The following is a 26,928-nucleotide window of genomic DNA, read 5'->3' on the forward strand; positions in this document are numbered from 1 at the left end:
AAAATTAAAAAAAATATTATTTTAATATATTTTTAATTAAAAATTAATTTTAAAAAATATCATGTACTATATTATCATAATAAATTGAATAAAACAATTGTATATTAAGAGTTTATTCGTGAAATATTTTTTGATTGAAAATATATTAAAATATTTTATTTTTTATGTTAGCATATTAAAATAATAATAAAAATTAAATTAAAAACTAAAAATACTGTTCAACCGCAATTTGAAGCTGTATCTAAGTGCATAAATCTCAGATAATTTATTATTTGTCCCGCTAAAATAATTAACATAATTTCTGGGAACTTAACAGAACTCTCTGACGTGGGTCTATTTCGTTCCTGGCAGCGGCAACCTGTAAGTTGTAACAGGAACAAGATGCACAAAATTAAGGTTAGAAGAACGAGTGGCCCTGATGTGATTCCCAAACCAACTGGGTAGACAAAACACAGAAAGAGACAAAGCTGCCTGTATGTAGAGTTGTAGAGATTAGAGTAACGTTCAAAGGGATAGCGTGCCACATCCTTTCTCTAAAATGGATATCCTTTACCTCTCTGGCTCCTCCAATGCCAGTAAAGCTTAGCTTATAAAAAGCTAATGCCCTTTTCCTTCTGCAACGTCCTCTTCGTTCTCTCTCGCTCTCTTTAACTCCCTCTCTTTCTCTACTTTTCTTTTTAAACAATTTGTTTTTGTTTTCTTTCCTTCAGTTTTCTCTGAAAAAGACTAGAAAAAACCATGCTTTATAGACTCAATAGCAACAATATTTGGCTTGAAGATCATAAAGAAGAGCAAGATTCAACAACAAACCATCATCACCACAACAACATTACCAATACTGCAGCTGGTTGTGGCGGGGTTATGTTGGAGGGAAAAGAAGAAATGGGTTCTCTTTCTACTTTCAAATCTATGTTTGAAGTGGAAGATGAGTGGTACGTGACTAACAACAACAGTACTATTCATCAAAACCATCAAGATAGTATCAAAGACCTCACTTTTTCACCAAGTCTTGTCGACCCAGATAATCTTTTGCTTCACCAAGTGGATTCTTCCTCTTCTTGTTCACCTTCTTCTTCAGTTTTCAACAATTTGGATCCTTCTCAGGTACATTACTTTATGCATCCAAAGCCCACTTTGTCTTCACTCCTCAATGTGGTTTCTAACAACCCTTTAGAGCATGGGTTTGATTTGAGTGAAATTGGTTTCCTTGAGAATCAAGGAACAAATTCAACTACAACAGCAAATGTTTCATCTCTGTTAAACAGGGGAAGTGGTGTTTTGGGGAATTTGGGGAATTTCACTGATTTGAGCTCAAACAGTCAGATTAGTATTCCTAATTTATGTTCTGATCCACAATTTTCAAGTTCCCGCATGCTTCAGTTGCCTGAAAATGGTCCTGGGTTTAATGGTTTTAGAGGGCTTGATGAGATTTCGGGGAATCAGTTGTTTTTTAACAGGTCTAAATTGTTAAGGCCTCTTGAAACTTACCCTTCAATGGGCGCACAGCCTACCTTGTTTCAAAAGAGAGCAGCTTTGAGGAAGAACTTGGGTGAAGTTGAGAGAGATAAAGGGAAGAGAGAAATGACTCAAATTAGTGAAGAGAAAGACAAGAAGAGAAAATTTAGTAGTGGAGATGATTTTCTTGAGGATGTTAGCTTTGATGGGTCGGGTTTGAATTATGATTCTGATGAATTTACTGAGAATACTAATTTGGAGGAGACTGGCAAGAATGGTGGAAACAGTTCAAAGGCGAATAGTGGTGTTACTGGTGGTGGTGTGGATCAAAAGGGGAAGAAAAGGGGGCTTCCAGCTAAGAATTTGATGGCAGAGAGGAGGCGCCGGAAGAAACTCAATGATAGGCTGTACATGCTGAGGTCTGTTGTTCCAAAGATCAGCAAAGTAAGAATTTTCTTCCTCATCATTTTCTTGTGAATTTGAATTGTTCACTGCAATTTTTTGTCCTTACAATCATTTAGTATGTCTTTGAGCGTGAGAGAGAATGTGTTTGTAATTTGTTTTGTTTTTTTGAATGAGTAGCATCTTTTGTTTTTGCATGGATAAAAAAAGTTGCATTAAATCCTCTCACATGGACCCTGGTACCATTGTTTACTTTCACCATAATCCTTTATTTTTTCTCCATCATGAAGTTGTTGAATTGCAGATTTCTTCTTTTCTTTTCTTCCTTCTTTCCTATGAATCGGTTAAATCTTATGACTTTCAATTCCTTTTGCTGATATATTTTGCTTTCTTCCATAGACTTAACAATCCTCTCTATCTGTGCCTGTTAGAAGCTCCATGTTCCTGACGCTTCTAATTTGTCTGTGTTTCCTGCTTGGTATAGTTTGCTTTCTTGCCATGGCATACTCATGGATCTCGGTGTTTGGTTTACTTATTCACAAGGTTGATTATCAAGCTTGCATTCAGCAATGAGTATTTTAAGAAATCCACTTCCAATACACAGCTTTTGATTCTGATATTATTTGCAAGCTTACTTAAGAGATCTGAGATTGTGTATTGAACAAGAGAAAAGATAAAGGTTGGATTTTATTTCAACTTTTAAGCTTTGAACCATGTAAGAAAATCACAGTATACCTTGAATTTGTGAAAGTTCTGCCGAAAGCCAAACTCTTCCCCTTCACAGTCCAACATAATTTGCAGCCTACTCCCAACTGTTTGTACTTCCTAAGCTTCCTTCAATCAGAAAATACATAGCCTGATTCATTTTATTGTGGATCTCAAGAGTATATTTTTGAATTTTCCTCCGAAACATCATTTCCCATTTAGTTTTTCTTACTGATTCAGGAACCACAGAAGAAGCAAACAAATTCAAAATGACCTATTTTTTGTACTGTCTGCATTAGCTGAACTCTGGTATCTGCCTTTGAAATTTTATCACTCTTTGACATGACGATTCAATAGTTCATCTTGGACTGAGGAATATTGAGATTCATAATAGAGATGACAAATTCTTGAAACAATAGTCTTTCAGTTTTTGCACTTTCTGTTTAATTTGGCTGATCTTAAAAATGCTCTCTCCAAAATCTGACGTTTCTGGAGGAAAACAGAACTCTTCCGCTCTTTAAGCCAAATTATTAAAAGATGCATCTGGATTTTGGAACTCAAATTTTTCACCCGTGCTTTAAAATCATATTATGGAATTTTATTGGCCTTGCACTTACAGATGGATAGGGCATCAATCCTTGGGGATGCAATTGATTACTTGAAAGAACTTCTGCAAAGGATTAATGACCTCCATAATGAATTGGAGTCAACTCCCCCCAGCTCTTCATTGACGCCAACCACTAGTTTTCATCCTTTGACACCGACTCCATCAGCGCTGCCCAGCCGTATCATGGACAAACTTTGCCCCGGCTCATTGCCAAGCCCAAATGGCCAACCTGCAAGGGTAAATTTTTTTATTTTTTTTTCTTATTGCCTCTGTTGGATTTAGCATGGTTGCTGAATTAGCTTATCCTATTTTATACTTCTATGACATACAGTTTCAGTTTTTAAAATTTCCAAAAAAGGGAACACTTGGATATTGTGGGTTCTGAATAACCTATCAAGCACAATGTTGGTCTCATTTCTCATTACTTGGTTGTATGTAGTCTGTTCTCAAGTGTATATTTTAAAATGGGTGGTTCATTTTATATTACATGAGCGTTTCATCTGTTGAGTTACTATTTTGCTAAACTTACAGGTCGAGGTTAGAGTGAGAGAAGGGCGAGCTGTAAACATCCACATGTTTTGTGGCCGCAAACCAGGTCTTTTGCTCTCCACTATGAGAGCTTTGGATAACCTTGGGCTAGACATCCAGCAAGCTGTCATTAGCTGTTTCAATGGTTTTGCCATGGATATCTTCCGAGCTGAGGTACTCTTTGTCCTTTACTTCCTAATGTAGAATATACAGCTAAACTCCACATCATGTGTTGCAAGCCTTGTCTAAAATGATACCTGTTAGTTAAAAACAAAGCAAATATCATATTGTTTATGGTGATCCCATTAGTTGGTATTTATTCTCCATTAAATTGGAAGTGAAACTTTGAGGTATCTTACGCATTGATCCATATGATTTTCCAACTTCAACCTTTTTATATAGCAAAGATTCGAGCTTGTCTGTTTGCAAATCTCTTTTAAAATCTTGGGATGTATATCATGCAAATGGCTTTATTTATATCCCATTGGATATACTCTCCCTCATGACTTCCTTCTTGCATCTGTTCGAGGGTTTACCTTCTTATTTAGATGTACACAAACTTGGATGCGATTGTTGCGTTGTATGTGTTTCATGCTTGGCTTACTGACATGTCATTTTATTTCTCAGCAATGCAAAGAAGGGCAGGACATGCATCCAGATCAAATTAAAGCAGTCCTACTGGATTCAGCTGGCTTCCATGGCGCGATGTAGTAATCAGTTGAACTTGAAGAAACGTTATGAAGCTCAGTTGCCTGGTGACGGGAAAAGTTGCTCAATTGTTGTCTTTCTGTCAATCGAAGTGGTCTTCTATGTCACCAATAGTGTTATTAGTTAGTTGCCTCTAAAGGCTGCTGTAGGGTAGGTATCATGCAGAAAAACTCACCATCAGTTTGAATTTTTGAAAGAATCAAGATTCTATATTCTCCTGCCTTGCTTTCAGCATTTCAATAAAAATACCCATTAATTAATTAATCAAATATATACTAAAGGGGCCTGGCTTTGAAAAAACAGTGAAAACTAAGCCCATTCACTTTGGTGCAGACTTTTTTTTTTTAATTTATTTTTAATATTGAATTTATTGAGTATTATATTTTGTTTAGATTTTTTTATATAAGTTTCCCGGTTTTATGATCTGAGTCACGAGTTTTGTGGGTTAGCTATGTTGACTCGAGTTATTTTTTTTTGTTTTAATTATTTTTTTCTCGACTTCATCCTTCAACATTGAGTTGATAGGAAATTGAGTTTCATAATTGTTTTTTTATTTTTTTCCTATGAGGTTATCATGATTTTATGATCTGGCTCGTGAGTTTTGCGAGTTAGGTTGATTCGATATTTTTCTACCCTTTTGAATATTTCTCTTTCAATTTCATCCTTCAACATTTAGTTGATTGAGAATTAAACTTTATAATATTTTTTATTTGCTCTCTATATAGTTATCTTGGTCTTCTAATCCGGGTTTGGTGTATTAACCCGAGTTGACTTAAGTTATTTTGTATGTTTTATATTTTTTTTCTTCAATTTAATCATTCAACATTAGATTGATTGAAAATTGAGTTTTATAATTATTTTTCGATTGTTTTTTATGCAGTTATCGTACTCTTATGACTCAAGTTATTTTGTATGTTTTTTATTTTTTTCTTCAATTTAATCATTCAACATTATTATTTTTTATGCAGTTATCGTACTTTTATGACTCAAGTTATTTTGTATGTTTTTTATTTTTTTCTTCAATTTAATCATTCAACATTAGGTTGATTGGAAATTGAGTTTTATAATTATTTTTCGATTGTTTTTTATGCAGTTATTGTAGTCTTATGACTCGAGTCGCGGTTAAGTTGATTGACTCAAGTTTTTTTTTGTTTTTTTTGTTGATTTTTTTTTCAATTTTATCCTTCAATATTGGATTGATTGTGAATTAGGCTTCATAATTTGTTTTAGTTCGTGTTTTACGAGGTTATCTCAGTCTTATGATCCAATTCATGAGTTTGATCGATTGACTCAGGTAATTTTATGTGTTCTTTTTTTAATTGAAAATTAAGTTTCATAATTTGTTTTGATTTGCTTTTTATTGGGTATTCCGCACTTATGTTTAGCAGGTTAATTCAGATTAACTCAATTTATTTTTTTTAGTTAAGTTTGATTTTAATTTCATCCTTCAATATTAAATTAATTACGAATTTAATTTAATAAAAAAATTATTTGTTTTATATTTGGTTGTAAGGGTTCTATAATCTAAATAACAAAATTTACAAGATTAACCCAAGTTAATTTAAGTCAATTTAATATGTTATTATTTTAATATTATTAAAAAAATCTTGATTTTTTTAAATTTTAAATTATATTATATTTTTATTAGTTATTTGAATTATTTTTAAATATATTAAATCAACAAAGTCATATCATATCATGTTGATTAATTCTTTTTCTTCTAAGACATGCATTAACAACGCTTGAATGTTATTTTATATTAAAATAAATAATCAAACCCACAACGTACATAGATTATTCAAACATTTGCACATATAGACTTGCCATGCTTGTTCAATTTACAATACTTGGCCTCTCCTCATATACTTGCTGAGTTCAACTCAAGATTTTCTAGTCTTCATCTCCGCAGCAAGGATCATCCAACTCTGAGAATCAAGGTTTATTTAAAGAGCTTTCCACTCATCCTTTTGAAACATTTTCACACTTATTCTCCATGTCTTTAGCACTGTAACAGTTCATTTGTCTTGCCAAAGCTAGTTTCCCTGATTTCTAATTTGTTTTTACACAGGCCACACAAGTCATTTCTATGGATTTTACCGCGGAAAATAATGTAAAAGAGCCTTCACTTTCCAAGTAAAATCTTTTACCCTGTGGAATAAAAAAGAACTACAACAATTATAGCACAAGGTATTTTTAATATGTTTATAAAAAACAAGTGTCTATGGTTCTGATGAAGATGAACCATACTCACGGTAACGTTCCTGATTTGGATCTCATAATACCAGCAAGCATGGCCTATCATAAAATGAGTGTGCAACACTTTGATTTTACTTAAGAGCACGTTGAATTTCCCATCCACCATGCAAGATACTACATGAAACCATGGAAGAACAAAAACCAGGTAAGCAGCAGATGCAGTCCTTCGAAGAGGAAATCCCCACTGCTTAAACCAAAATTTAAAATGGCAAGCAAGCAAAAAGTGATTCAAAGCAAGATGAGTGACAGACTCAGATTCCCAACCGTCCAATTCCTTTGATCCAATCCGATGTAAAACATCAAGTACATGCCTTGGATCAGATAAGATGACACTTCCATATCGTCAATTGGCTGCAACAAATGAAACCCAGTTTCGTTTTTGCCTTATCTTTATCATGCGGGCACCCCCTTGTTCCCCATTAATGTGAACCCCTCACCAACGGGTGCCCTGGCCCGCAACCCACATGCAGGCGACTGAAACCCCTTTATTTACTGGGTTCCCCAAGAGAAGCAGAACGGGTCACTCTTCTGTCACAACCTCCCACCAACCACTTCTTTACCTTTTTTCCACTGTGTGCCTAAAATCCTGACCTCCGAGGCTCCACCACTTCTCAAGCCTACATTATAACAAACACTTGTGATAGACATCAATGTTAGAAACCAATTCTGGGAGTCCTTGCACGATAAATGATTTGCTAGGACGCTTTGAGATGGCTAGAACCACGGAACCCAACAACATGGAACATTAGGAGAAGAGGGAGCTAGACTTGCCCAAAAACCCATTAGATGATGTATAAACTTACTTACATTAAGAGGTAGGGTAAAGGTAAGGTAGTTATGTACAAGGTTCAGGATGGTTTGGTTCAGAAAAAAAGCAAGGGTATCGCTAGACATTGCGGCTATATATAAATTATGTATAACTGGACACCATACAATACTAGCTCCATAAAAGGTCCAAAATTGGATTATATCATTCTTGCATCTATTTTTTATAGCAGCAAACTTGACATCTTGAATAGTAGTAGACTGGCACCCATCTCATTCTTACCAACTGAAATAGCCATTGCACTCTCTAGCTGCCTGAACCCAAAACCTGACATAAGAACGACAGCACATAATTTTCTGTTAATATCCACATTCTAAAAATAGTTAAACGCAAGGGAAAGGGCTCTCATGGTATCTGAACAGGATTTACTGCTAAGGAATGCAAGGACAGAAATGTAAAAACTTGCTTTACACAACTAGAAAATTACCTTGAACCCGAGGAAGCCAAATCTAACAACTCAAAGGACTAGATGCTGAAGGAAGTGGCAGATGTTTGGCTTCTTTAGCATCCTCACCCTCCACGCCCGATGGATTTTCATTGACTCTTGAATTTAAAGTGCCTGGTTTAATCCTCTGTACCTCCTCTCTGGTGTAAATAACAATCTTCCTAACCATGCCGACGAATTCCCTGTTTCACACACGATGTCACCAGTTATACAAGACCACAGCAGGAAGAAACCCAGACAAATGCCTATATCTGAGTCAAAAGACAACAGACAATAAAATTATCAAACAAAATTTAAAGAGTCCTTACTGCCAGGGATCATCTCCAACAAGCATCATATCATCCTCGTCATCAGTATACACAATCAACCAATTCTTTTGGGGAGCCAGTAATTCACCATTAAATTCAAACAACCGGTCCAATTCAGCAATCAACTCATCATAGTTATTGAACCTCGTAAGATCAACGGATCTACCAAGTGCAATCCCCTGCTTGTGAACCTGAAGTAACAAAAGATGCAATTAGCTTATGAATTTTTTCTAACAGGCATATACCAAACATCTTATGTAACCAAAGAAAGATGTTTGGTGAGCAAATAGGCAAGAACCTTTGTACAACTCCTGGTTGAGCTGTTTTGTGCTTTTCCATGACTGTCCCTCATACGCATGTGGCCAACCTGGAGTGGTTTCTCGTTTTCATTTTCATCGGCCAACTTTGAACCCCTGGAGTGTTCTGACTTCTGATCTGATTCAGATGTGAGTTGGTGACTCGCAGGTTGGGTGTGACCCATCGGTTCGTTCACCATGTTTGTTGGTCCTGCTTGCTCTGGTGTGGCGGGTTTACTAATTTTCAGGGGAATACCAAATAGCTTGCAGTTTCCATCCAAAGATTTTCCGGTATTATGTTCTTGCACCAGTTTGGGTTTTGGTATTAGCTCTCTTGTATGAGCATGATTATCAAAATGAGATGGCGGGGGAGGCATCATACAGTTTCCATGAGATTGCTCGACTCTCAGACCGTGAAGCATGGGATACTCACTGAATGCACTGTATCTGATATTTTCCCTTGATTGATATGTTACATCGCTGCTGCCTTGTATTGGAACCCTAGAGTTTGACTCTGACAACTTTAGAGAGAGGCCTGGGGACATTATGGACCATGGGCTGGCAAGCAAATTGAACTGCCCTTGATCTGACAAGTGTTTCTTCATTGGATTAGCGCCCCCAGCAGTTTGGTCAACAAACGGAGCACCAAACCCATGGGATGAATCAGCATTTGCCCCGAAGCCAGATAGCAAATCTGTGTAGGTCGGTTCCTGTCTGGCAGAGGATATCCACCACTCTGATCCAAATCTTCTTGAAGATGATAACACATCAATCTTCTCATCGTCTGCTGAGGGTGGCCACAAAACAGACTTTTCAGCAACATCAGACTCGTTGCCCTCTTCGAAATTGCCTCTCAAGGTCGAGAACTCTTGACCTCGCAGGACCCTTGAAAATCCACTTGCTGATGAAGGGTCTGCAGTTACTTTGGATGAACCTGCACATTAATAGTCAAGAGACTTAAATATCATTTTAACTACTTAAATTATCTACAGACATCATCAATTAACGACAGAACCAACCTTCTCTGGTAAGAACAGAGGAGTCGGGAGATGAGGGCACCATGTTTGCTCGGGGCCTTTTTGGCCTGGGCATTGGAAGAGGATTTAGTGCAGGAGGTGCAAGAGCAGGCTCTATTTTCCATGGTGAAACTCTATCTGGTCGAGGTATTGTAGAAGTTTCATCCCATCTCACCTGGTAGGAACATAAAACACTGTTTAGCACTCTAAATGAAAGTGCTACCTGCCATCATATATACTACAATACTACCTTAAGGCACCTCCATTTAGAATCCTTCCACCTACTGGGATCAGCATCTTCAATTCCGACAATAGTGCCAGTAAATCTACAACAGAAAATCATGAACCACCAAAATGTTACGTTTTCCATGGACACAAACATCCAATAATCCTACAAAGCTTAAATCACAGACAAGAAATTGCCAGGGTACATCAAACTTCCAAATAACAGGTAGCTTTCAGCACAAAACCTGAAAGCAAGCAGCAGTCATACCTTTGCTCAGGAGCTTCTTCTCCTTCAAATCTCATTTTAAACCTCATCCCTATGGAATAATTACTCTTGACAGACTCCATGTATTGATCAAATGGGACAATGAACTCAGCAGGACTTGTCCTGTAGCAAGACAATTAGAATAATTAAGGTTACCAACTGAAGGCAAGAAATTAATCGCTCGATTGTACATTTTAATATTTAGATATGATAGATGTATTCCCCTTATTTTTGTTTACCAGAATAAGTTACAAAAACAAGACCATTCCACTTCAAGGAACCAGGCCATGCTAATCAACAATCAAATCCCATGATGAACAAAAATCAAAATCAAGGAAAATCAAAACATGTACAAATTTGCATATCAAAAACTGATAAATAAATTACTCTACCAGTTCATTTGTTCTCGACACAAGTTAGTAATAAACCACTCACCTTGGCTTGTAATAAACAGTGAACATTGTCCCTGTTGAAACAGCATGCCATGCGGTAGCAAGAACACCAAGATGCATGCTGTGGCTGGATATGACCGATGATGGAACATTACTCTGCTGTCTCATTGCACGTCTAACACCAACTCGAAGTTCTCCATTCTCACCTCTATAAAATGCAAAATACACATTTTATTCCACTCAGACAGTCAAAATTAAATTAGAACATCAAATCTAATGGGTATAACAAGGAAAGCAGACCTTAGAAATATAAAGGCATCACCAGCAACAAGCCTTTTAGAGCTAACAAACACACTCCATCCACTCTGAAGCAAGTGCCTCCGTGGTTGACCTGGCATTAAAATCATTTTGTGTATCAAGCAACTGGTGGCTTAAATGCTATAACAACAATCCATGCCTTGAAAGTTGAAACTAAATGCATTAAAGCTTTATGGCAGCAAGTTGACATCATCATCGCAACAATGGAGATATTATACTAAAAGGGGTCTCGATACATTCACAAATAGGTGGGAAAGGTTTGAATATGTTCCCACCACAGGTGTATTAGAGGAAATAACAGGGTCATTGAGTATAAGATGATTACCCCGAAAAATGTGCCTGAATCGCCATTCACTTCCATGCAAATCCTTGGCAACCAATTCCTGTGTTGGAGGCTGCCTTGACATATCCTGTAATTCAGCAAGTATTAAACATCCACACTTACAACTTAAGTCCTAATTCAACAAGAAGGCCCACAGGTAAACCCCAGGTAGAAGCTGTAAAAACCCACCAATGGTGGAAGACATTCATCTGCATGTCGTCTAAGAACTGAAAAACCGCCATGAGTACTGGTATCCGAAGCAGTCAGGGTTTTACAAAATGAATGTACATGAAATCGCGGTGGTGGAGGTGGAGGAGGCTCCTTCTCCGATGCATTCTCATCTTGCTGACATTAAAGAATCCATGGAAAAAAAATCAGAATTTCTATTCCAATCCCGAACGCTACATAATCACAAATCAACAGCGAATACTTACGTTGTGCAAAGGAAGTAGAGTCACTTGTGCAAACACCTCATCAGTATCCGGTTCAGCCTGTGATAATTCACAAATTAATCGCATAAGCAAACCACCAGACACGCAAAACCCTAAAAAACCCAACACGAACTAATAAGCAGATTTCGCATACCTTCAATTGAACATTAACCACACGACACAAGATCTTCGGTGGAAGATCGTACAACGGCATCTGCTGGTCTGCTACCTGATTCGTCGATGCCTCCACCTACACCCATTTCACAACCCAATCACACCAAAAATCCAACAACAAAACCTTCAAAAGTCCAGAAAACAAACTAAACCCGCAAAAATGATTGCTGAATTATAGCTAAAAAATCTCAAAGAAAAAGGCAAAAAAGATACAGCTAGAACAAAACAAAACCAAACCTGCTCTAGATGTCCTTGAGGGAAATAAAACACATGATCTCCTTCGCGAGGTACAGTCACTAGAGGACCAGCGCAAGCATGCCATAGCTCATTATACAACGCAGTCTCAGCATCTACAACAGCACAAAACAAACTCAAAATCCAAAAGAGAAATCCACAAAAAAAATCACTTCAAACATCCACTGAAGCGTGAATTGTACCTCTAGCTGAGCTTGGATGGGTGGAATGACCTTTTTGCCCTTCCATAGCTTCACTGTAACCAGAAGAGAAGCTCTCTCCTCCTCCTTTAATGTTTCCACTGTTAGCTTTTGCTGAAATCTCTGAGGAAGCCATAAAATTATCACAATCTTTCCTTCTCTTACTTTAGATCTCTTCTTAAAACAGAATAATTAACTTAATTTCACAAATAATCCAACTCTAATCAACCATTTCTCCACTTTCTCTCTCTAAAACACAATTAATCTTCACAGTTACATACGCCAACACCATAAAACTACTACTCTCTCATTTCTCCATAAAATTTCCTCGTTTAAGCTTCAATTTCGCTCTTCACTTCTCTCTATCTCTGCAATTCTAGCTCTCTCTCTCTATGTTTCTCTCTCTCTCTTCTTTGTGTGCGTTTTCTTTTTTGTGTGTTGTTTGTGGAGGAAGAGAGACTTTAACCATCTCTGGTCAAAACAGAGTTGCAATCATTTCAACTGCAGTCAAATGTTAACCAGTCTTATTACCGGCATTAGCCGGTCACCTGTATTTTCTTATTATTTTTCTTAACATTCAGTATATACTACTTGTCTCTATCAAAAGAATGCCAACGCTTTGGGAATGCATTTGCAAATACTTTCATTTTTAAAGGAATTATTTTATATGGGTTGATATGCTGATAAATAATAGACTTAGAGTGTTTTTATTTATTTTATTTGTAATATTTTGGGAGGTTTGTATATTTTCGTTATTGTTTGAATTTTAGTTTAGAAACTATTATCTAAAAATATAAAATTTATTTTACTAAATAAAGTAAAATAAAATCTAAAACCCTTCATTTTATAGATTTTAAGATTATTTAGTATTGTAATAATTTTTATTTTTTATATGATTATTAAAAAAAACTATTTGGCTAATCAAATAACTTCTTCTTTTTACACTATAGTAATGTTTGATATTGTGATAGTGGTTATTTTTTAAATTATTTTTTACTTGAAAATATATTAAAATAATATTTTTTTAAAAAAAATTAAAATTTATTTTTAATATCAGTACATCAAAACGATTTAAAAACACATACAAAAAAAATAATTTAAAGTAAAAAAATAAATAGGAGATATCTCATACATAATTATCCTTCAAATCTTTATTTTTAAAAGCTAAAATAACTTATTTTTTATTTATAAAAACCTATGTTTTTATTTTTATTAATGTAAAAAATTTTACAGCAATTTTAATGAAAAATATATTTTAAAAAAAAACATTAAAAGAAAAAAACGTTGTTGTTTCCAAGCGTGGACACGAGGAGATTCGAAAGGTTGTCTTGTTTATTACCGGATAAGAGATGGTAATAATTTTAATACAAAAAAAAAAAAGGCGGTTGTTTATTATTTGCTTGGAGCTAACGGAGTTGACTTGACGTTAAGCCGTGTCAATATATGATAGGTGCTTCCCAGCTAACGGCGTTTGTTATAATGGAAAAGCTGTTCAGATTTTATGGGGAAGTGGTTTTGCCGTGCTATTAACAGGCAGGTTTGGATGGAAGTGAAATGGGAGGGGTGTGTAGTTTAACTTCAATGGCGCACGTTAGCAATGTCTCTATCTATTGAACTGTCTTCTTTAATCTTACTGCATTTTCTCTAGCTGTTTCGCCAGGTGCTGTCGTGCGCCATGGGTTGTAGGGTACCGCAATTATGAAGAGCCATGGTCACCCATACTATCTCGTACGATTATTTCCTCGTGAGAAATCTGATTTTATCGTGGTAAACATAACTAGAGATTCGATCTCTTACTTTATTGATGACAAGGACTTTATACGATAATGTTTGTTTTCATGAAATTGAGGTGGCTACTTTTGCTATTTTTGGTAATGTTTACAGTCATCTTTACATATTTTGAGCTAAGATAAAGCTATAAAGCCAGGCTTTATTCGATTTCTTGCTCCATTTCCTAAAAGATCAAAGGCAAAACCTACAGCTGGTGCCTGGTGATCAGCACTAACCTATGATCAAGACAAAAACATTGTTTTCCACTAACAAAAAAATTGTTTCTTGAGGTACAGAGAAGGCTATGAAACCAAGAAAAAAAATGGTTTCGAAATTTTATTTTGCGTGATGGAGAAATGAAGGCAAAATTTGAATTTTTATATGGGCCATGCTCACCATGCCAGACATGTCCCATTTCAAATAGACATTTATATAATCTAATACATGCTTTGCATCGCCAATTAGCCCTATAGTAAACATTTGATCATTGCTTTTTTTAAAAAAAATTGAGTAGCAAATGGTGCGTCCATGTTGTCTTTGCAGAAACTAATGACCATTTAATTTGCTTTTTATAGTAATTATGTGCAAATTAGGAGGTATGAGATATTTGTGGAGACCTAGAAAGTTATTTGAGAGTGGAGACCTAATTTCTTCCTTCACTTAGGGCCTTCCATTTTTAAAGACAAACAAGGAAAATTTATCTTGAAAATGAATAATAACTTGAAAAGTTTACATTTATTTTATAGTTTTGTTTTAAATAACCACTTCTGGATTGTGTAACATTCTTGTTACACGTCATAAGATAATTATATGGAGAGAAATTTAGGCACGGATATTTTCTTGTTAATTTATTGAACTTAAAATTAATTTAAATATATATTTGATAATGTAATATAAAATGTTTTTTAAAAATATTTTTTAATTGAAAATATATCAATATAATATTTTTTATTTTTAAAATCACCACGGCAAAATCATAGAAAAAACACTAAAAACATCTATTTAATATTTTTTTAAAAAGAAAAATAATTTGAAAAACAAAAACTACCCTAATCTCAAACATGCACTAAAATCTCATGTTATGCTTTTTTATATATATATCTATATATACACAAATACATATAGGTGTATAAGAGACAAGCTTACAAGTAACATTATAGCAAGTTTATATATGATGATAAATTCTGTTGTTCCAAATAAATCTCAATTAGATATATTTTACTTCTATATTTATATCAAATGCCTCGTCCTAGTGAATGAAAAATAAATTTCACGCAATAAAAGACACCTTTTGCTATATTAAACGAGTCTCCATCAAGTAGGCACTTAGGAGGAATACATTTGATAGAAATATTTGTTTTTTTATATTCTTCCAGGTCATCAAAACATTATTTGAGAAATTAAAATACATTTTTCTTGAAATATAAAAAAGTACATACTTGATTTATTTTAAATGCAAAGGCGTTGCCAAATTACCTCATAAGTAAGGCAGTGACTATCAAGGAGTTAAATAAACATCATTTAAAAAAAAACAATTCAAGTTTTTAATGTATTTAGTATCAATACTTTTGACTTTTTTTTTTTGGAAAAGTTTAATGGATGAAAAAAAGAATATTTTAATATTCTAGTTTTTTTTATAGATATGTAGAAATGATATTTCTCCTATAAAAATATATTTTGACTATTCCATTGGAGCTACAAAACAACACATGGAAGAAAAGTAAAAGAAATAGTTTTTTTTTTCTCATACATTGAAGATGCTCCAAGCATAAAAGAAATTTTGAATGATTCATATACATATATACGACCTTTCTATATATATATATATATATATATATATATATATATAATTGTGCTAGAATATTCAAAAAATTCATAACCACAAGCGTGTAAAAGACAATCTCACCGACGTCGTTACGTGATGTTTATATCATAAACGACAAATTTTGTAGCCCCAGAAGAATCTTGATTAAATGTACTTTAATTTAAATTAAAACCAGATACCTCATCAATTTTATAATTAGTATTAATAAACAATGAAAATCGTATTATAGACAGCAAATCTCGTTGCATAAAAAAAAATCTTCAATAAAAAGTTTTTTTTTTACAAGAATCATTCTAGTTAATTTTGTAATGCCAAAACAGCCTCTCTAACGCACAAAAAGGTTTCATGTAATAAATTATGATTTTTTTACACCAAAACGAGTTATGAGAAATTTTATTTTATTAAAACGAAACTTAAATGAAAAAGGAAAACTTTATTATTATTATTATTATTTTTTGGACAATGAAGGTTTTTTAGTTGAAGGAGATGCCCTTGTTAAGGGTATGACCTGGATAAAGATATGTTTTTTTTTTAATTTTTTAATTATTTTGATATGCTAATATAAAAAATAAATATTAAAAAAATACTATTTTAATATAAAACAACCATAATTACATTTACAAATATTCAATATAACAAAAAAAAAGAAGCTAGATATTCTAGACAAGTTGAAGTTTTTATCTGACCAATTAATTTAATGGATAATATTTTTTAATTAAAAATATATTTAAATAATATATTTTAAGATTTTTGATATTAATATATTAAAATAACTTATTAATAATTTTTTTAAAAAATAATTTAAAAAAAAAAAAGGCAGGTACAACAACAAAACGAGTCAGGTATAAATGAGTTCCTTTGACAACACACCATTACATTAGAGACGAGAAGAGCAAAAACGGGTGCCGAGAAAATGAAGGGCAAGTTCACGTGATGGTCCAAGCAGGCAGCAGGGGGGGAAGAGCAGGTGATGGAAGTCAGTGGGCCCCACATGTATTGTCTATTAGCAGTTGTGTATGGTCTAAAGCAACAAAGGGATGAATCTTTGTCCTGAAAAGTTTTTATATCTCCAAAAGAAAAATCTTTTTAACATTCTCTCATTCTATTTTATTTACCCTATCCTCTGCCACCACTGTTGCTCTAGCCCTATCGCACACGCACACGTTCTGCAAGGTCATTGGTGCTTTATTCCTCGCCCTTTGTCTCGTCCAAGGAGAAACTTTGCTACGTTAATGTCACCCGGTTTTCGTAAAATTATTAAATTAATATTTTTTTCAAGTATCTTTAATATATTAATATAAAAAAATATTTTTTTATTGGTTGAGATATCGACTCCCCTCATTACGAACAGAGACCATACATGATCCCCCATGTCATTTTTCGGGTAGCACAGATATAAAGAAATAAACATTGAATTCATGAATTCTTCTTTTTTACCATCTTATTATTAAAATTATTATACACACCAGCCATTAATTTATATATTTTCCAGTCAATATGTCAAATTATCAATTATTATATTGACTAATATATTAGCATAATTCAGCAATAAGGGCATTTTGGAAATTTAAAACACATGTTTTAATTTTAGACGGAATGTTTTCGAAGCTCTGACATGTAGCTTGGATGGAGGGGAAAGAGATACTATATGAATTAATTATGCAAGGTTTCGTTTTATTTTTTTATTTTTACAACACACGCCTCGAGACCAAAAAACAATAGAATATAAATATTTCGAAATCTCGTCTTCTTGTTAACAAGAGGGGAAAACTAAAATAAATTAAAGTAATAGATACAAAAAATCGTTTTATAACTTAACCAAGAGCATGGCAAGGGTAATAGAATGGGAGTGTCAACTATTTTTTTTATAAATAAAATTAATATTATTTTGATATTTTTAAAAAATTAATAAATTTTTAACCGGGTTTAGATCAAGTTTAAGCAAATTAACTAAATCATGGATCAAATCAAATATATTCAATTATTTTTTTTTTCAATTCAAACCTGTCTAGGCCTACGTTAGTAGTTTAGATTTAATTTTTTTTTTACAAAAAGTAGAGAAAACCACAAAATTATTAAAATAATAAAAATTAAAACATCGTAAATGAAGGGAAATTAACATGCCAAATCATATTATTATTTTTTTGTATTTTTTTAATATTAAAATAGTTGGAGAAATTTACCCCACTCTCTAAGTGAAAAGATTTTTACCCCCTTGTTTTATTTTTTTGTGGGAAATTTAAAAGATTTTTCTTCCATTTTTTTAAAGAAGAAGGGCCGTCTTTCCTCTCCATTTCTCCCCAAAACAAGCACACACCCTTGTGTACGACGCTTGTTAGGAAAATGTTGCTTATGTCGAGCTTGCCGCAACCATGTTTGTTAGAGAATGTGTCTTCGTATCTCTTAACAAATCAAATACGGCAAGATATGATTGATTAATTATCCATTACAAGATGTGATCATTTCAGAGTTGAGTTGTGTTTTTATTATTTTAAAATACTTTTCAAAACTTAACCTCCAATCCACTTCCCTCCATGCTTTTGGAATACTCTCTTGATCAAATCGTTGTTTTTTAAAAAATTATTTTTAATATTAATATATAAATAATTTAATAATATAAAAAAATTAAAATTTCATAAAACACCATTTAAAATATAATCTTAGTCTTTTCCCGTTTATTTTTGCGTTTCAAAAATATTTTTGAAAAAAATTAAATTAAATTTTATTATTTTATTTACTTTAATTTAATATTTTTTGGTGTTTTCAAATCATTTTAATGCGCTAATATAAAAAATAATTTTTAAAAAATAAAAAAATATCATTTTGATGTATTTCTGAATGAAAAATACTTTAAAAAACAATCACAATCACAGTCAAACCGGCTTTTCATAAATCAATTATCGAAGTTAAACCCACAAACTCTATTTTCACACTCCTGTATACTCGTTTGTATCTCTATAAATTGATTTTTCAAACAAATCATCAATCTAGCTTAGAACTTGCAAATCCCTTAATCTCACTAAAGACACAACCTATGTCAAATCTTTACCAAATTAGGGGATTGTTGAAACCTATCATTCAACTTTTGAACCTGACTTCCAAGAACTAAAAAGAAAGACAACAAGGGTAAATATTTCCTAGACAAAAAATGGTTCGAAAACACTATATATTAAATCAAGAAAATAAAAACATTAATTATGGCGTACGAGACCGAGACTCGTAGACATTGTAGCATGCTTGTGCATGTCAAGATCAAGCCAGCCAGCCAGCCGTACATGATGGGCAATCCGAAGATACAACCAACGGTATCCTAACGCAACTGTATATATAATTTCTTTCACAGGCGGGCTAGATTCTAGATTCTACCCTTTAATTCAAGGTTACCTGTGAAATTAAAGAATATGAACATAATTTATACTCCTGGAAAGTTCAAGTTACATTATATTTCACCGCAGACTTTGCATCCATGCATAAAAATAGCTCGAACTGCGTGTGTGTGTGTGTGTGTGTATAATTCCACAAACACCAATTATTTTGCAGTTTACAAACTTGTCAAGTGGTCTGGAACTCCACTGAGTTAAAAAGCTCTGTCCAGATACAAAGATTGATATGATCTTGTAAATTGATCGTGGGTGTCCAAAGCATTGACAGTGGACCGGCTTTCAAAGAGAGAAACAGGGGCAAATAATCAATTACTATTCCCTTGATGTTTTGTTTTTGGACCAACCCCCGTGACGTCAGAAGCTTCCTTTTTTTTTAAAAAAAAATATGTATTTTTGTCTGATAATATGCATGTTTATTTATTATTTATCGCATGATAAAGTTATCATCAAGCTAATTTTCATACCTTTTTTTTTAAGTGGAAAATTTGCCTGACTCGGTCCATGATGATTAATATGGCAACACCCTAAAATTAATGCTCTAAGATCCGCACATTAAACCAATAATATGGAGTTATAAATTGATTAAGACATGAGGATATCGATCGAGCCATCCAATCCTTCGGTATGTCTTGTTTTGTATTAAAAAAATTTAATTATTATCTCTCTCTCATTACTGCAGCGTATTATATTTTTTATAAAAAATATGTCAAAATAATTTTTTATTTTTTTAATATTAATATATTAAAACTATTAAAAAAATAACAATCAAATATTTTTTAAAACACAGTTACAAATACAACATAAACGTGCTATAATATAAATTTTGAAATTTTCTTCTGCTAAACTTTTTTATATCTCTAGATTATTTTGATATGTTATTATCAAAAATAAATTTTAAAAAATATAATTATTTAGATTTATTTCTTAAAAAATAATAATTTAAAAAATAATCACATCACCAATATCAAACAACACGACTTAATATATACTATTTAAGAAGAAATCATTAGCTTTCAAGTTGCAACCTCAATATGATATTCTTGAATCCGGATGATTTATGCCCGCATGGTCAGAAAGGGACGGCGCTACGTCCATGATAGAGAGCATTTTGCATCCACTCACACGAAAGATGTTTGTTTAAAACCCACAGGATCGCATAGTTGTATCAAAGATTACTGACAATTATTATTAAGTATTAGCCAAGGAAAAAGATGATATCGAGATAGAATATATCAAAATATTCAATTCAAATTTAATACTGCTAATTATTCATGTCTTTCTTGCCACCTTTTAGGCTTTGAATTACATAGTGGGAATTTGGATAATTCTCCACCTCCCATAATCTCTTTGTTTATACAAAATTCTATCTCATATGATCATGTGATGCCAAGTAATTTTACCGACTAGACGAGCTAGCGAATAACTTTTATAGAGAAATTTGGCCAGTCAATATATTTGTTTTGCATTAAATATAAGAAAACAATTCTGGTTTTTTATTTATTTTTGTTTTGCATAAGACGTCGACCCACACTTAAAGTTTTAGACAGTTAATAAATTTAATTATTCATTGAATTATAAAATTACAAAAAAACATCATATGATAAGAAACTAACTTATAATATTAATTATCGTTATTACTTCAATTAAAAAAAATAGTATCATGTGTAAAATAAAAGGCTTAACTTAATGTGGCGGCCTCCCTCCCCCCCTCTCTCTTTATATATGAATATGACAACACATAAATGATAATGTAGACCATATTATGAAGAATAACTCGATACAAGATAATTACAATATTTTCTATAAGATAACGCATTTCATAGCACACCTTCTCAAACTAAAAGTAGAGTGCCTACATAAACCTTGATTGTAAATGAATAAAAAAAGAGTGAGACAACAACTTAGTAAGAACATTAACGAGTTGGTCCTTTGAGGATACGAAGCGAATCTGAATATCCTTTTTGATCACTCTATCCTAAATAAAATGATACTCAACCTTGCTACGAGCATGAAAAATTAGATTAGCAGATAAATGAATAGCATCCAAGTTGTTACACCAAATAATAATGACATAACTAGGACAGAAACATAAATCTAACAAGAGATAGCGAAGCCAAAGAACTTCAGCAGTGTCATTAGCTAAAGTTTTATACTCAACTTTAATGGATAAGCGAGCAACAATTAACAACTTATTAAATTTCCATGAAATGAGAGTGGTGTAAAAAAAGACAAGGCAAGCCTCGATAAACTTATGATCATTAATACTACCAGCCCAATCAGCATTAATAAAGCCATGAAGAGATAATGAAGAACCACAATTAATGTGTAAACCAAAAGAAATCGTACCTTTCAAATATCATAATATGCATTTAACAGCAACTCATACTATACACAAAAAACTAATTTTACACCAAAATTTTTCAACCATTAGATTATTGCTTCAATTCAAAAAAAAAAAAATAGTATCTTTTGCTTCAATTCAACCATTAGATTATTGCTTCAATTCAAATATCATAATATGCATTTAACAGCAACCCATACTACACACAAAAAACTAATTTTACATCAAAAATTTTCAACCATTAGATTATTGCTTCAATTCAAAAAAATAAAATAGTATCTTTTGTAAAATAGAAGGCTTAACTTTATGTGGCGCCCCCCCTCTCTCTCTCTATATATATATATATATATATATATGACAACATATAAATGATAACGTAAATCATATTATAAAGAATAACTCAATACAAGATAATTATAATATTTTTTATAAGATAACACATTTCATAGCATACCTTCTCAAACTAGAAGTGGGGTGTCCATATAAAGCTTGGACTGTAAATAAGTAAAAGAAAAATAAGACAACAACTTAGTAAAAAAGTGAGGTGCGCGCGCACACAACATACAAAAAAAACTATATACAAAATAATTACAATATTTTCTATAAGATAACACATATTTCATAATAACTTCATTAACATCTTCTCTATCACTTTTATTATTAACACTATTCAACTTTCATCATTGATAAATTTATATAGCTATGTCATTATAGGATTACCCTCTTATCTCTACCATACAACTATGGCCACCACAACCACCACCAACTCACCACCACCACCACCACCTTCCCTATTTATTATTATTATTTTCATTTTACCCAATAATATTTTCCATATCCTTCCCAGATATTGTAGAAATTATTCCATACAAAATCTCTTACGTATAAAACAATATTTTGACGCAAGACAAAAGTATCCTCTCCTCTTCTCCCCGTGCCTGTCCACTTAACCCTTGACGCGTGGACTTAATTAACTAATCTAATAAATTGAAAAGACATTTATGTGCCTACTTATGCAACTAGCTAGTAACTAGTATCGAATTAATTCAACAGACCCCTCACACCCTAGCCGAGGTCTTCCATTTCATCACAATTTACCACCTCCTGGTTTCAATCTTGTGCTATAAGTTGGGGTCGGTGGTGGAATGGAATGAAAGAAAGTCTGCTTGACTCGCAGGCGAGACTTGAATGAGAGAGGGAATCCAGAAAAAAAAAAAAAAAGCCCTCCCATTAAAAAAAGGAAAAAAGAAAAAGAAAAAGAGATTTAAGAACCAACCCTAAATGGGACCGACAAAATGTCTTCAGTTCAGTTTACACTAATCGAAGTTAGTGGGCCCCCTCTAACTCTGCCTCCTCTCATCTAGCAATTTGGACAATCCCTTAATCCCTCCTTTCTTGACCCCTAACCCGCAGACCATAACCCATGTCTCCCTCCCCTTCCCTACCCTTTTAAAATCGAGACCTGCCCTTAATTATTAATATTTCTTTTCTTTTTCTTGGTTACGGATGTTTCATGGAAAATAATTTTTTAAATATTACTTTTTTTAATTTTTTTTTGTGCTTGTTAAAAGATTTATTAATAAAAAATACTTTTCAGTAAAAAAAAAAATTGACCTGGTTTTTTTAAATATATTTTTCTTTAATTCTGGACAGAAAATATTTTCTAAAAATTATGAAAATTTTAAAAAATATCTTATTATTTATTTATTATATTGAATTTATTCCTCAATCTTTTGATTGTATATATTTTATTTTGAATAGGTTTTTTTTTTGTTTGTTTCAATTTCATCCATTAAATTTGGTTGGTTTGATTTTTATATCAGTTTTGATATTTACTGTTTTTTATTTTTTCTTATCCTTTTTTTATTTGAGTTTTTTATAAACTAGATTTTGTTTCTATTTTTTTAATTGCTATTTATTTTATTAATAATTTATGAAATTAGATTTTCTTTTAATTTTATTCTTTTTAAATTTTTTATCTTCCCTATTCTTTTAATTGTTATTTTTTATTTAAAATAATTTATAAAATTATATATATATTTTTTAATTTCATTATTTTTTAAATTTTTATCTGTTAATTATATTTGATCATTATTGTCTTAATAAACTTGAAAAAAAATTAAAAAATTGATAATTTATTTTTCATGACGAAACTAAACTTTGAAAAATATTTTTTAATTTATTTTCCATAACATTATGTTAGCATTTTATAAAATAAAACCACTTTTGAACAAATAATCAAAAACAAGAACTTTAGCATCATCCAATGTGAGGAACTTGGTGCAAATCATGTTTCATTAAATTTTGATTTTTTTAAAATTAATATTTTTTAGTTTTTTTATATTGTTTTGATGTGCCGATATTAAAAATAATTTTTAAAAAATAAAAAAATATTATTTTAATGCATTTTCAAATAAAAAATACTTTAAAAAACAATCACAATTTCACTCTCAATAGCTTATTATCATCACCCAGCAGTAGCATTTTAATCTCCCCGTATAAAAATTCATTATTTAATATTAAAGGAGGAATAATTCAATCTCGAATTAGTTTTTTTTTTTCAGAAAGCAGCTAAAGGGGGGCAAGGGATGACCTCGGCTCCTTTGAAGTTTATTTATTTATTTTTTTAAATCCAGAACCTCCTATTTCTTCTCAGAAACTTTTCAAACATTCCTTACGTCAAAATTCTACATTCTCACCATCCACGAACACAGAAGTCTGATTCATTCCTGTCTGAATGTATACAGCCATTAAATCAATACCCACGAGGAATCTACTCATATAAATACAATGGTCAATAAAATTCTAGAAAATTAATTTACTGTATGTGCAAAATAATATTTTTATATTTAATTGAAATTTTATTAAACTTGATCAACCGACCCCTCTAACTTAGAAAATGTAAAAAAAAAGCTAGTCAATAACTGACCCGATCCAAAAAAAAATATATTAACTTGATTAATTAGATTAAACCATCCAATTATTTTTTTTAATTTTTGATGTTAACATATGAATACTATTAAAACACATTTTTAAAAAATAATTTTCACACGTTTAATTGCGTCTGCTTTTTTTTTTTTTTTTTTTTAAGGTGGTCAATTCAAACTTTTGCAATGAAGCTAAGTGCATGGGTAGTTTCTTGCCACGTTTACATATAGTCCAAAAGGGGGCCACGTGGGTATGATCTGGACGGTTTTGGTTACGTCCTGTCACGCAACCGTTGTTAAGTGAAGATAAGAGCGTTACGGGGTGATGTCATTATACGGTATGAGCGGCATCATTCATAAAACTGTGGACGAATTAACTTTAATTAATGAATGATTATCTTCTCCATAAACATCATTATTTCACTAATGGAGACATCTTGGTGGACGTGATCAATGCTTAGAATTCAAATGCACATGGTGTTGTTATTAATAGTTAATAATTAATTCTAGGCGATCAAATGACTAAATTTTTAAAAACATGCAGGCCAGTTGCATCAATTTCATAAATAATAGAATATAATATATAATAATTAATGTGATCGGAAATATAATAGAATTTACGGTCCAATCTCACTCATAAAAATTAATTTTTCTTGTTATTTTTAATCCAAACATTAAAACAATTTAATTTTACCAATTCACAACTCAATTTCTAGCCATTCTCATGTTGACACGGCAAGATGTAAAAAAAAACACAAAGTGGCAGTAAAATTCAATGATGTAACTTAAACCTTTAAACTTTCAATAAGGGATTCATAACAAAATTGCAAAAAATAAATAATTAATGACAATGAAATGGAAAATAATAACTTTTGATTAAGGAAGTAAAGAATAATGACAATAATGGCGGCAATCCTCATTGGCGTGAGGAAAAGTAAACCTCAAAAAAAGAAGACAGGTGGGGTGTTAGGCGTGAGGGCGACGGGGTGGCACAGGGAATGATGTAGAGTGGCCGGAGGACAGGAACACTGATAATCCTTATTAAGTTAATTAATTTAATAATTTGTAGTTAATCTTGAGTGATCAGGAGGTAAGCTATGGAGGCTGGCACGTCTGCTTTACATTTTTAGGAAAACAAAATGAGATATTTATTTGCATAAATACTTTTGTTTTTTTGGTGGGTGGATTGGTGGGGAAAGAGTGAGACCAGGTCATAAAGACGAAGAAAATTCCACAAATATGGACCCCCATGTAAATATCATGGCCCCTCCATGTGTGATATTTCTTGGCTATGGACCGCCTTTATTTTTACTGGGACACGAGAAAAGCTAGCTGCCTTGGTGAATGATCTGGGAAATTCCTGGTAAGTTCATTGCTAAGACTTCCATGGATTTTGTTCATTTTCTCGATGAGTAACTTTTTGTTGTTTTGTGTTTTTATACCAGCTCACCTTTGTTTATTGATTTAGTGTGTGATTTGTATTGCTATGTATAGTTTTTTTTAACTGAAAATATATTAAAAATATTTTTTTATAATTAACACATCAAAACCATTAAAAAACATAAAAAAAATCAATTTAATAATTTTTAATGCGAAAAGTAATAAAAAACTACCCTATATATACTCAAGTAATGTGTCTCGCATTCATGCAGACCACGGAAATATGAAATTCGATTTTTGTTTTTTGCAATCAATTTTGTCCTAGAGGATGGATAGATAAATGGATAATATTGTCGTTGAAATTTCTGAGAGTCCAGACGCGTAATGAAATGCACGTATCTGCTGGGGTTGAAATTTCTCAAGTGTGAAGGGTACTAATTAATGTGTCAAATATCAATAGATACACAAAATGTATTTTCGATTCTAGACTTTTTTGAGATATTTTGGATTAAATTTAATTGGGTTAAATTAAATCATGGATCTACCTGCTAGGTCATTAAAGTTTTAATCAAGTTAATATCAAAATTAATTAAAATTAAAATTTAATTCAAGTTAGATTCGTGATTATGTATTTATCAAGTCAATTCACCGAACTAAATAAGATGTTTGATTGATAAGACTTATATTTCGACGATACTTTGTAAAACGGAAGGTGGAAACCCTAGCTAGGATCATGGGTTTGTAACTAGGAATAAAACAATGATGGGCAATGATGGAAGGAAGATGCTTCTTTGGATTTACACAAAGAAACATGGAAATACCACACCAACCATTTGAAGTAAGTTTTTTTTAACGAAAGATGGGAGAATACAGGGGTCATGAGTTGGTGCCGAGTCTTGACTCGTTGTCATCAACCATGATGGTAATTGAAGCTCGAGTTCTGACTCAGGGGAGGGCATGCAGTCACTTCATGGGGGAACTGTGCGTAGGGACTGCCCACTTAACTGTAGACTGTCTTCTATGATCATTTGGTGTCCCAACGCTTTCCACATTCTCAATCCGACACCTTGTTTCGTGAACTTTCAAGCAACTTGCCGAGGATTGTCAGCTGTCACCGAGTATTTTATTGCATCCGTTCAAATACCATTAAATAATCCAGCACACAATATATTTTATATATCCCCAAGTA

General features: G+C 32.5%; 2 protein-coding genes across 2 annotated transcripts; one reads left to right on the top strand and one right to left on the bottom strand.

Annotated features, from left to right (window-relative positions):
• The first annotated feature begins 428 nt into the window (after window positions 1-428).
• On the top strand, window positions 429-4,617 carry LOC7454596 (transcription factor ICE1). Its single transcript, XM_002318130.4, has 4 exons — window positions 429-1,899; window positions 3,182-3,406; window positions 3,701-3,871; window positions 4,325-4,617. Exons 1-4 carry the CDS (start codon window positions 739-741, stop codon window positions 4,406-4,408), a joined length of 1,641 nt encoding a protein of 546 aa, XP_002318166.1. The 5' UTR covers window positions 429-738; the 3' UTR covers window positions 4,409-4,617.
• Window positions 4,618-6,531: 1,914 nt separating this feature from the next.
• On the bottom strand, window positions 6,532-12,556 carry LOC7484881 (auxin response factor 2). Its single transcript, XM_002318731.4, has 15 exons — window positions 12,117-12,556; window positions 11,917-12,029; window positions 11,660-11,755; window positions 11,509-11,565; window positions 11,264-11,419; window positions 11,078-11,162; window positions 10,735-10,825; window positions 10,478-10,642; window positions 10,046-10,165; window positions 9,803-9,878; window positions 9,556-9,727; window positions 8,539-9,470; window positions 8,241-8,431; window positions 7,915-8,114; window positions 6,532-7,754 (listed from the first exon to the last, which is right to left on the bottom strand). Exons 1-14 carry the CDS (start codon window positions 12,247-12,249, stop codon window positions 7,937-7,939), a joined length of 2,565 nt encoding a protein of 854 aa, XP_002318767.3. The 5' UTR covers window positions 12,250-12,556; the 3' UTR covers window positions 6,532-7,754; window positions 7,915-7,936.
• Between the last annotated feature and the right edge of the window lie 14,372 nt (window positions 12,557-26,928).

The sequence above is a fragment of the Populus trichocarpa genome, chromosome 12, assembly GCF_000002775.5.
Source record: "Populus trichocarpa isolate Nisqually-1 chromosome 12, P.trichocarpa_v4.1, whole genome shotgun sequence".
Lineage (NCBI taxonomy): Eukaryota > Viridiplantae > Streptophyta > Magnoliopsida > Malpighiales > Salicaceae > Populus > Populus trichocarpa.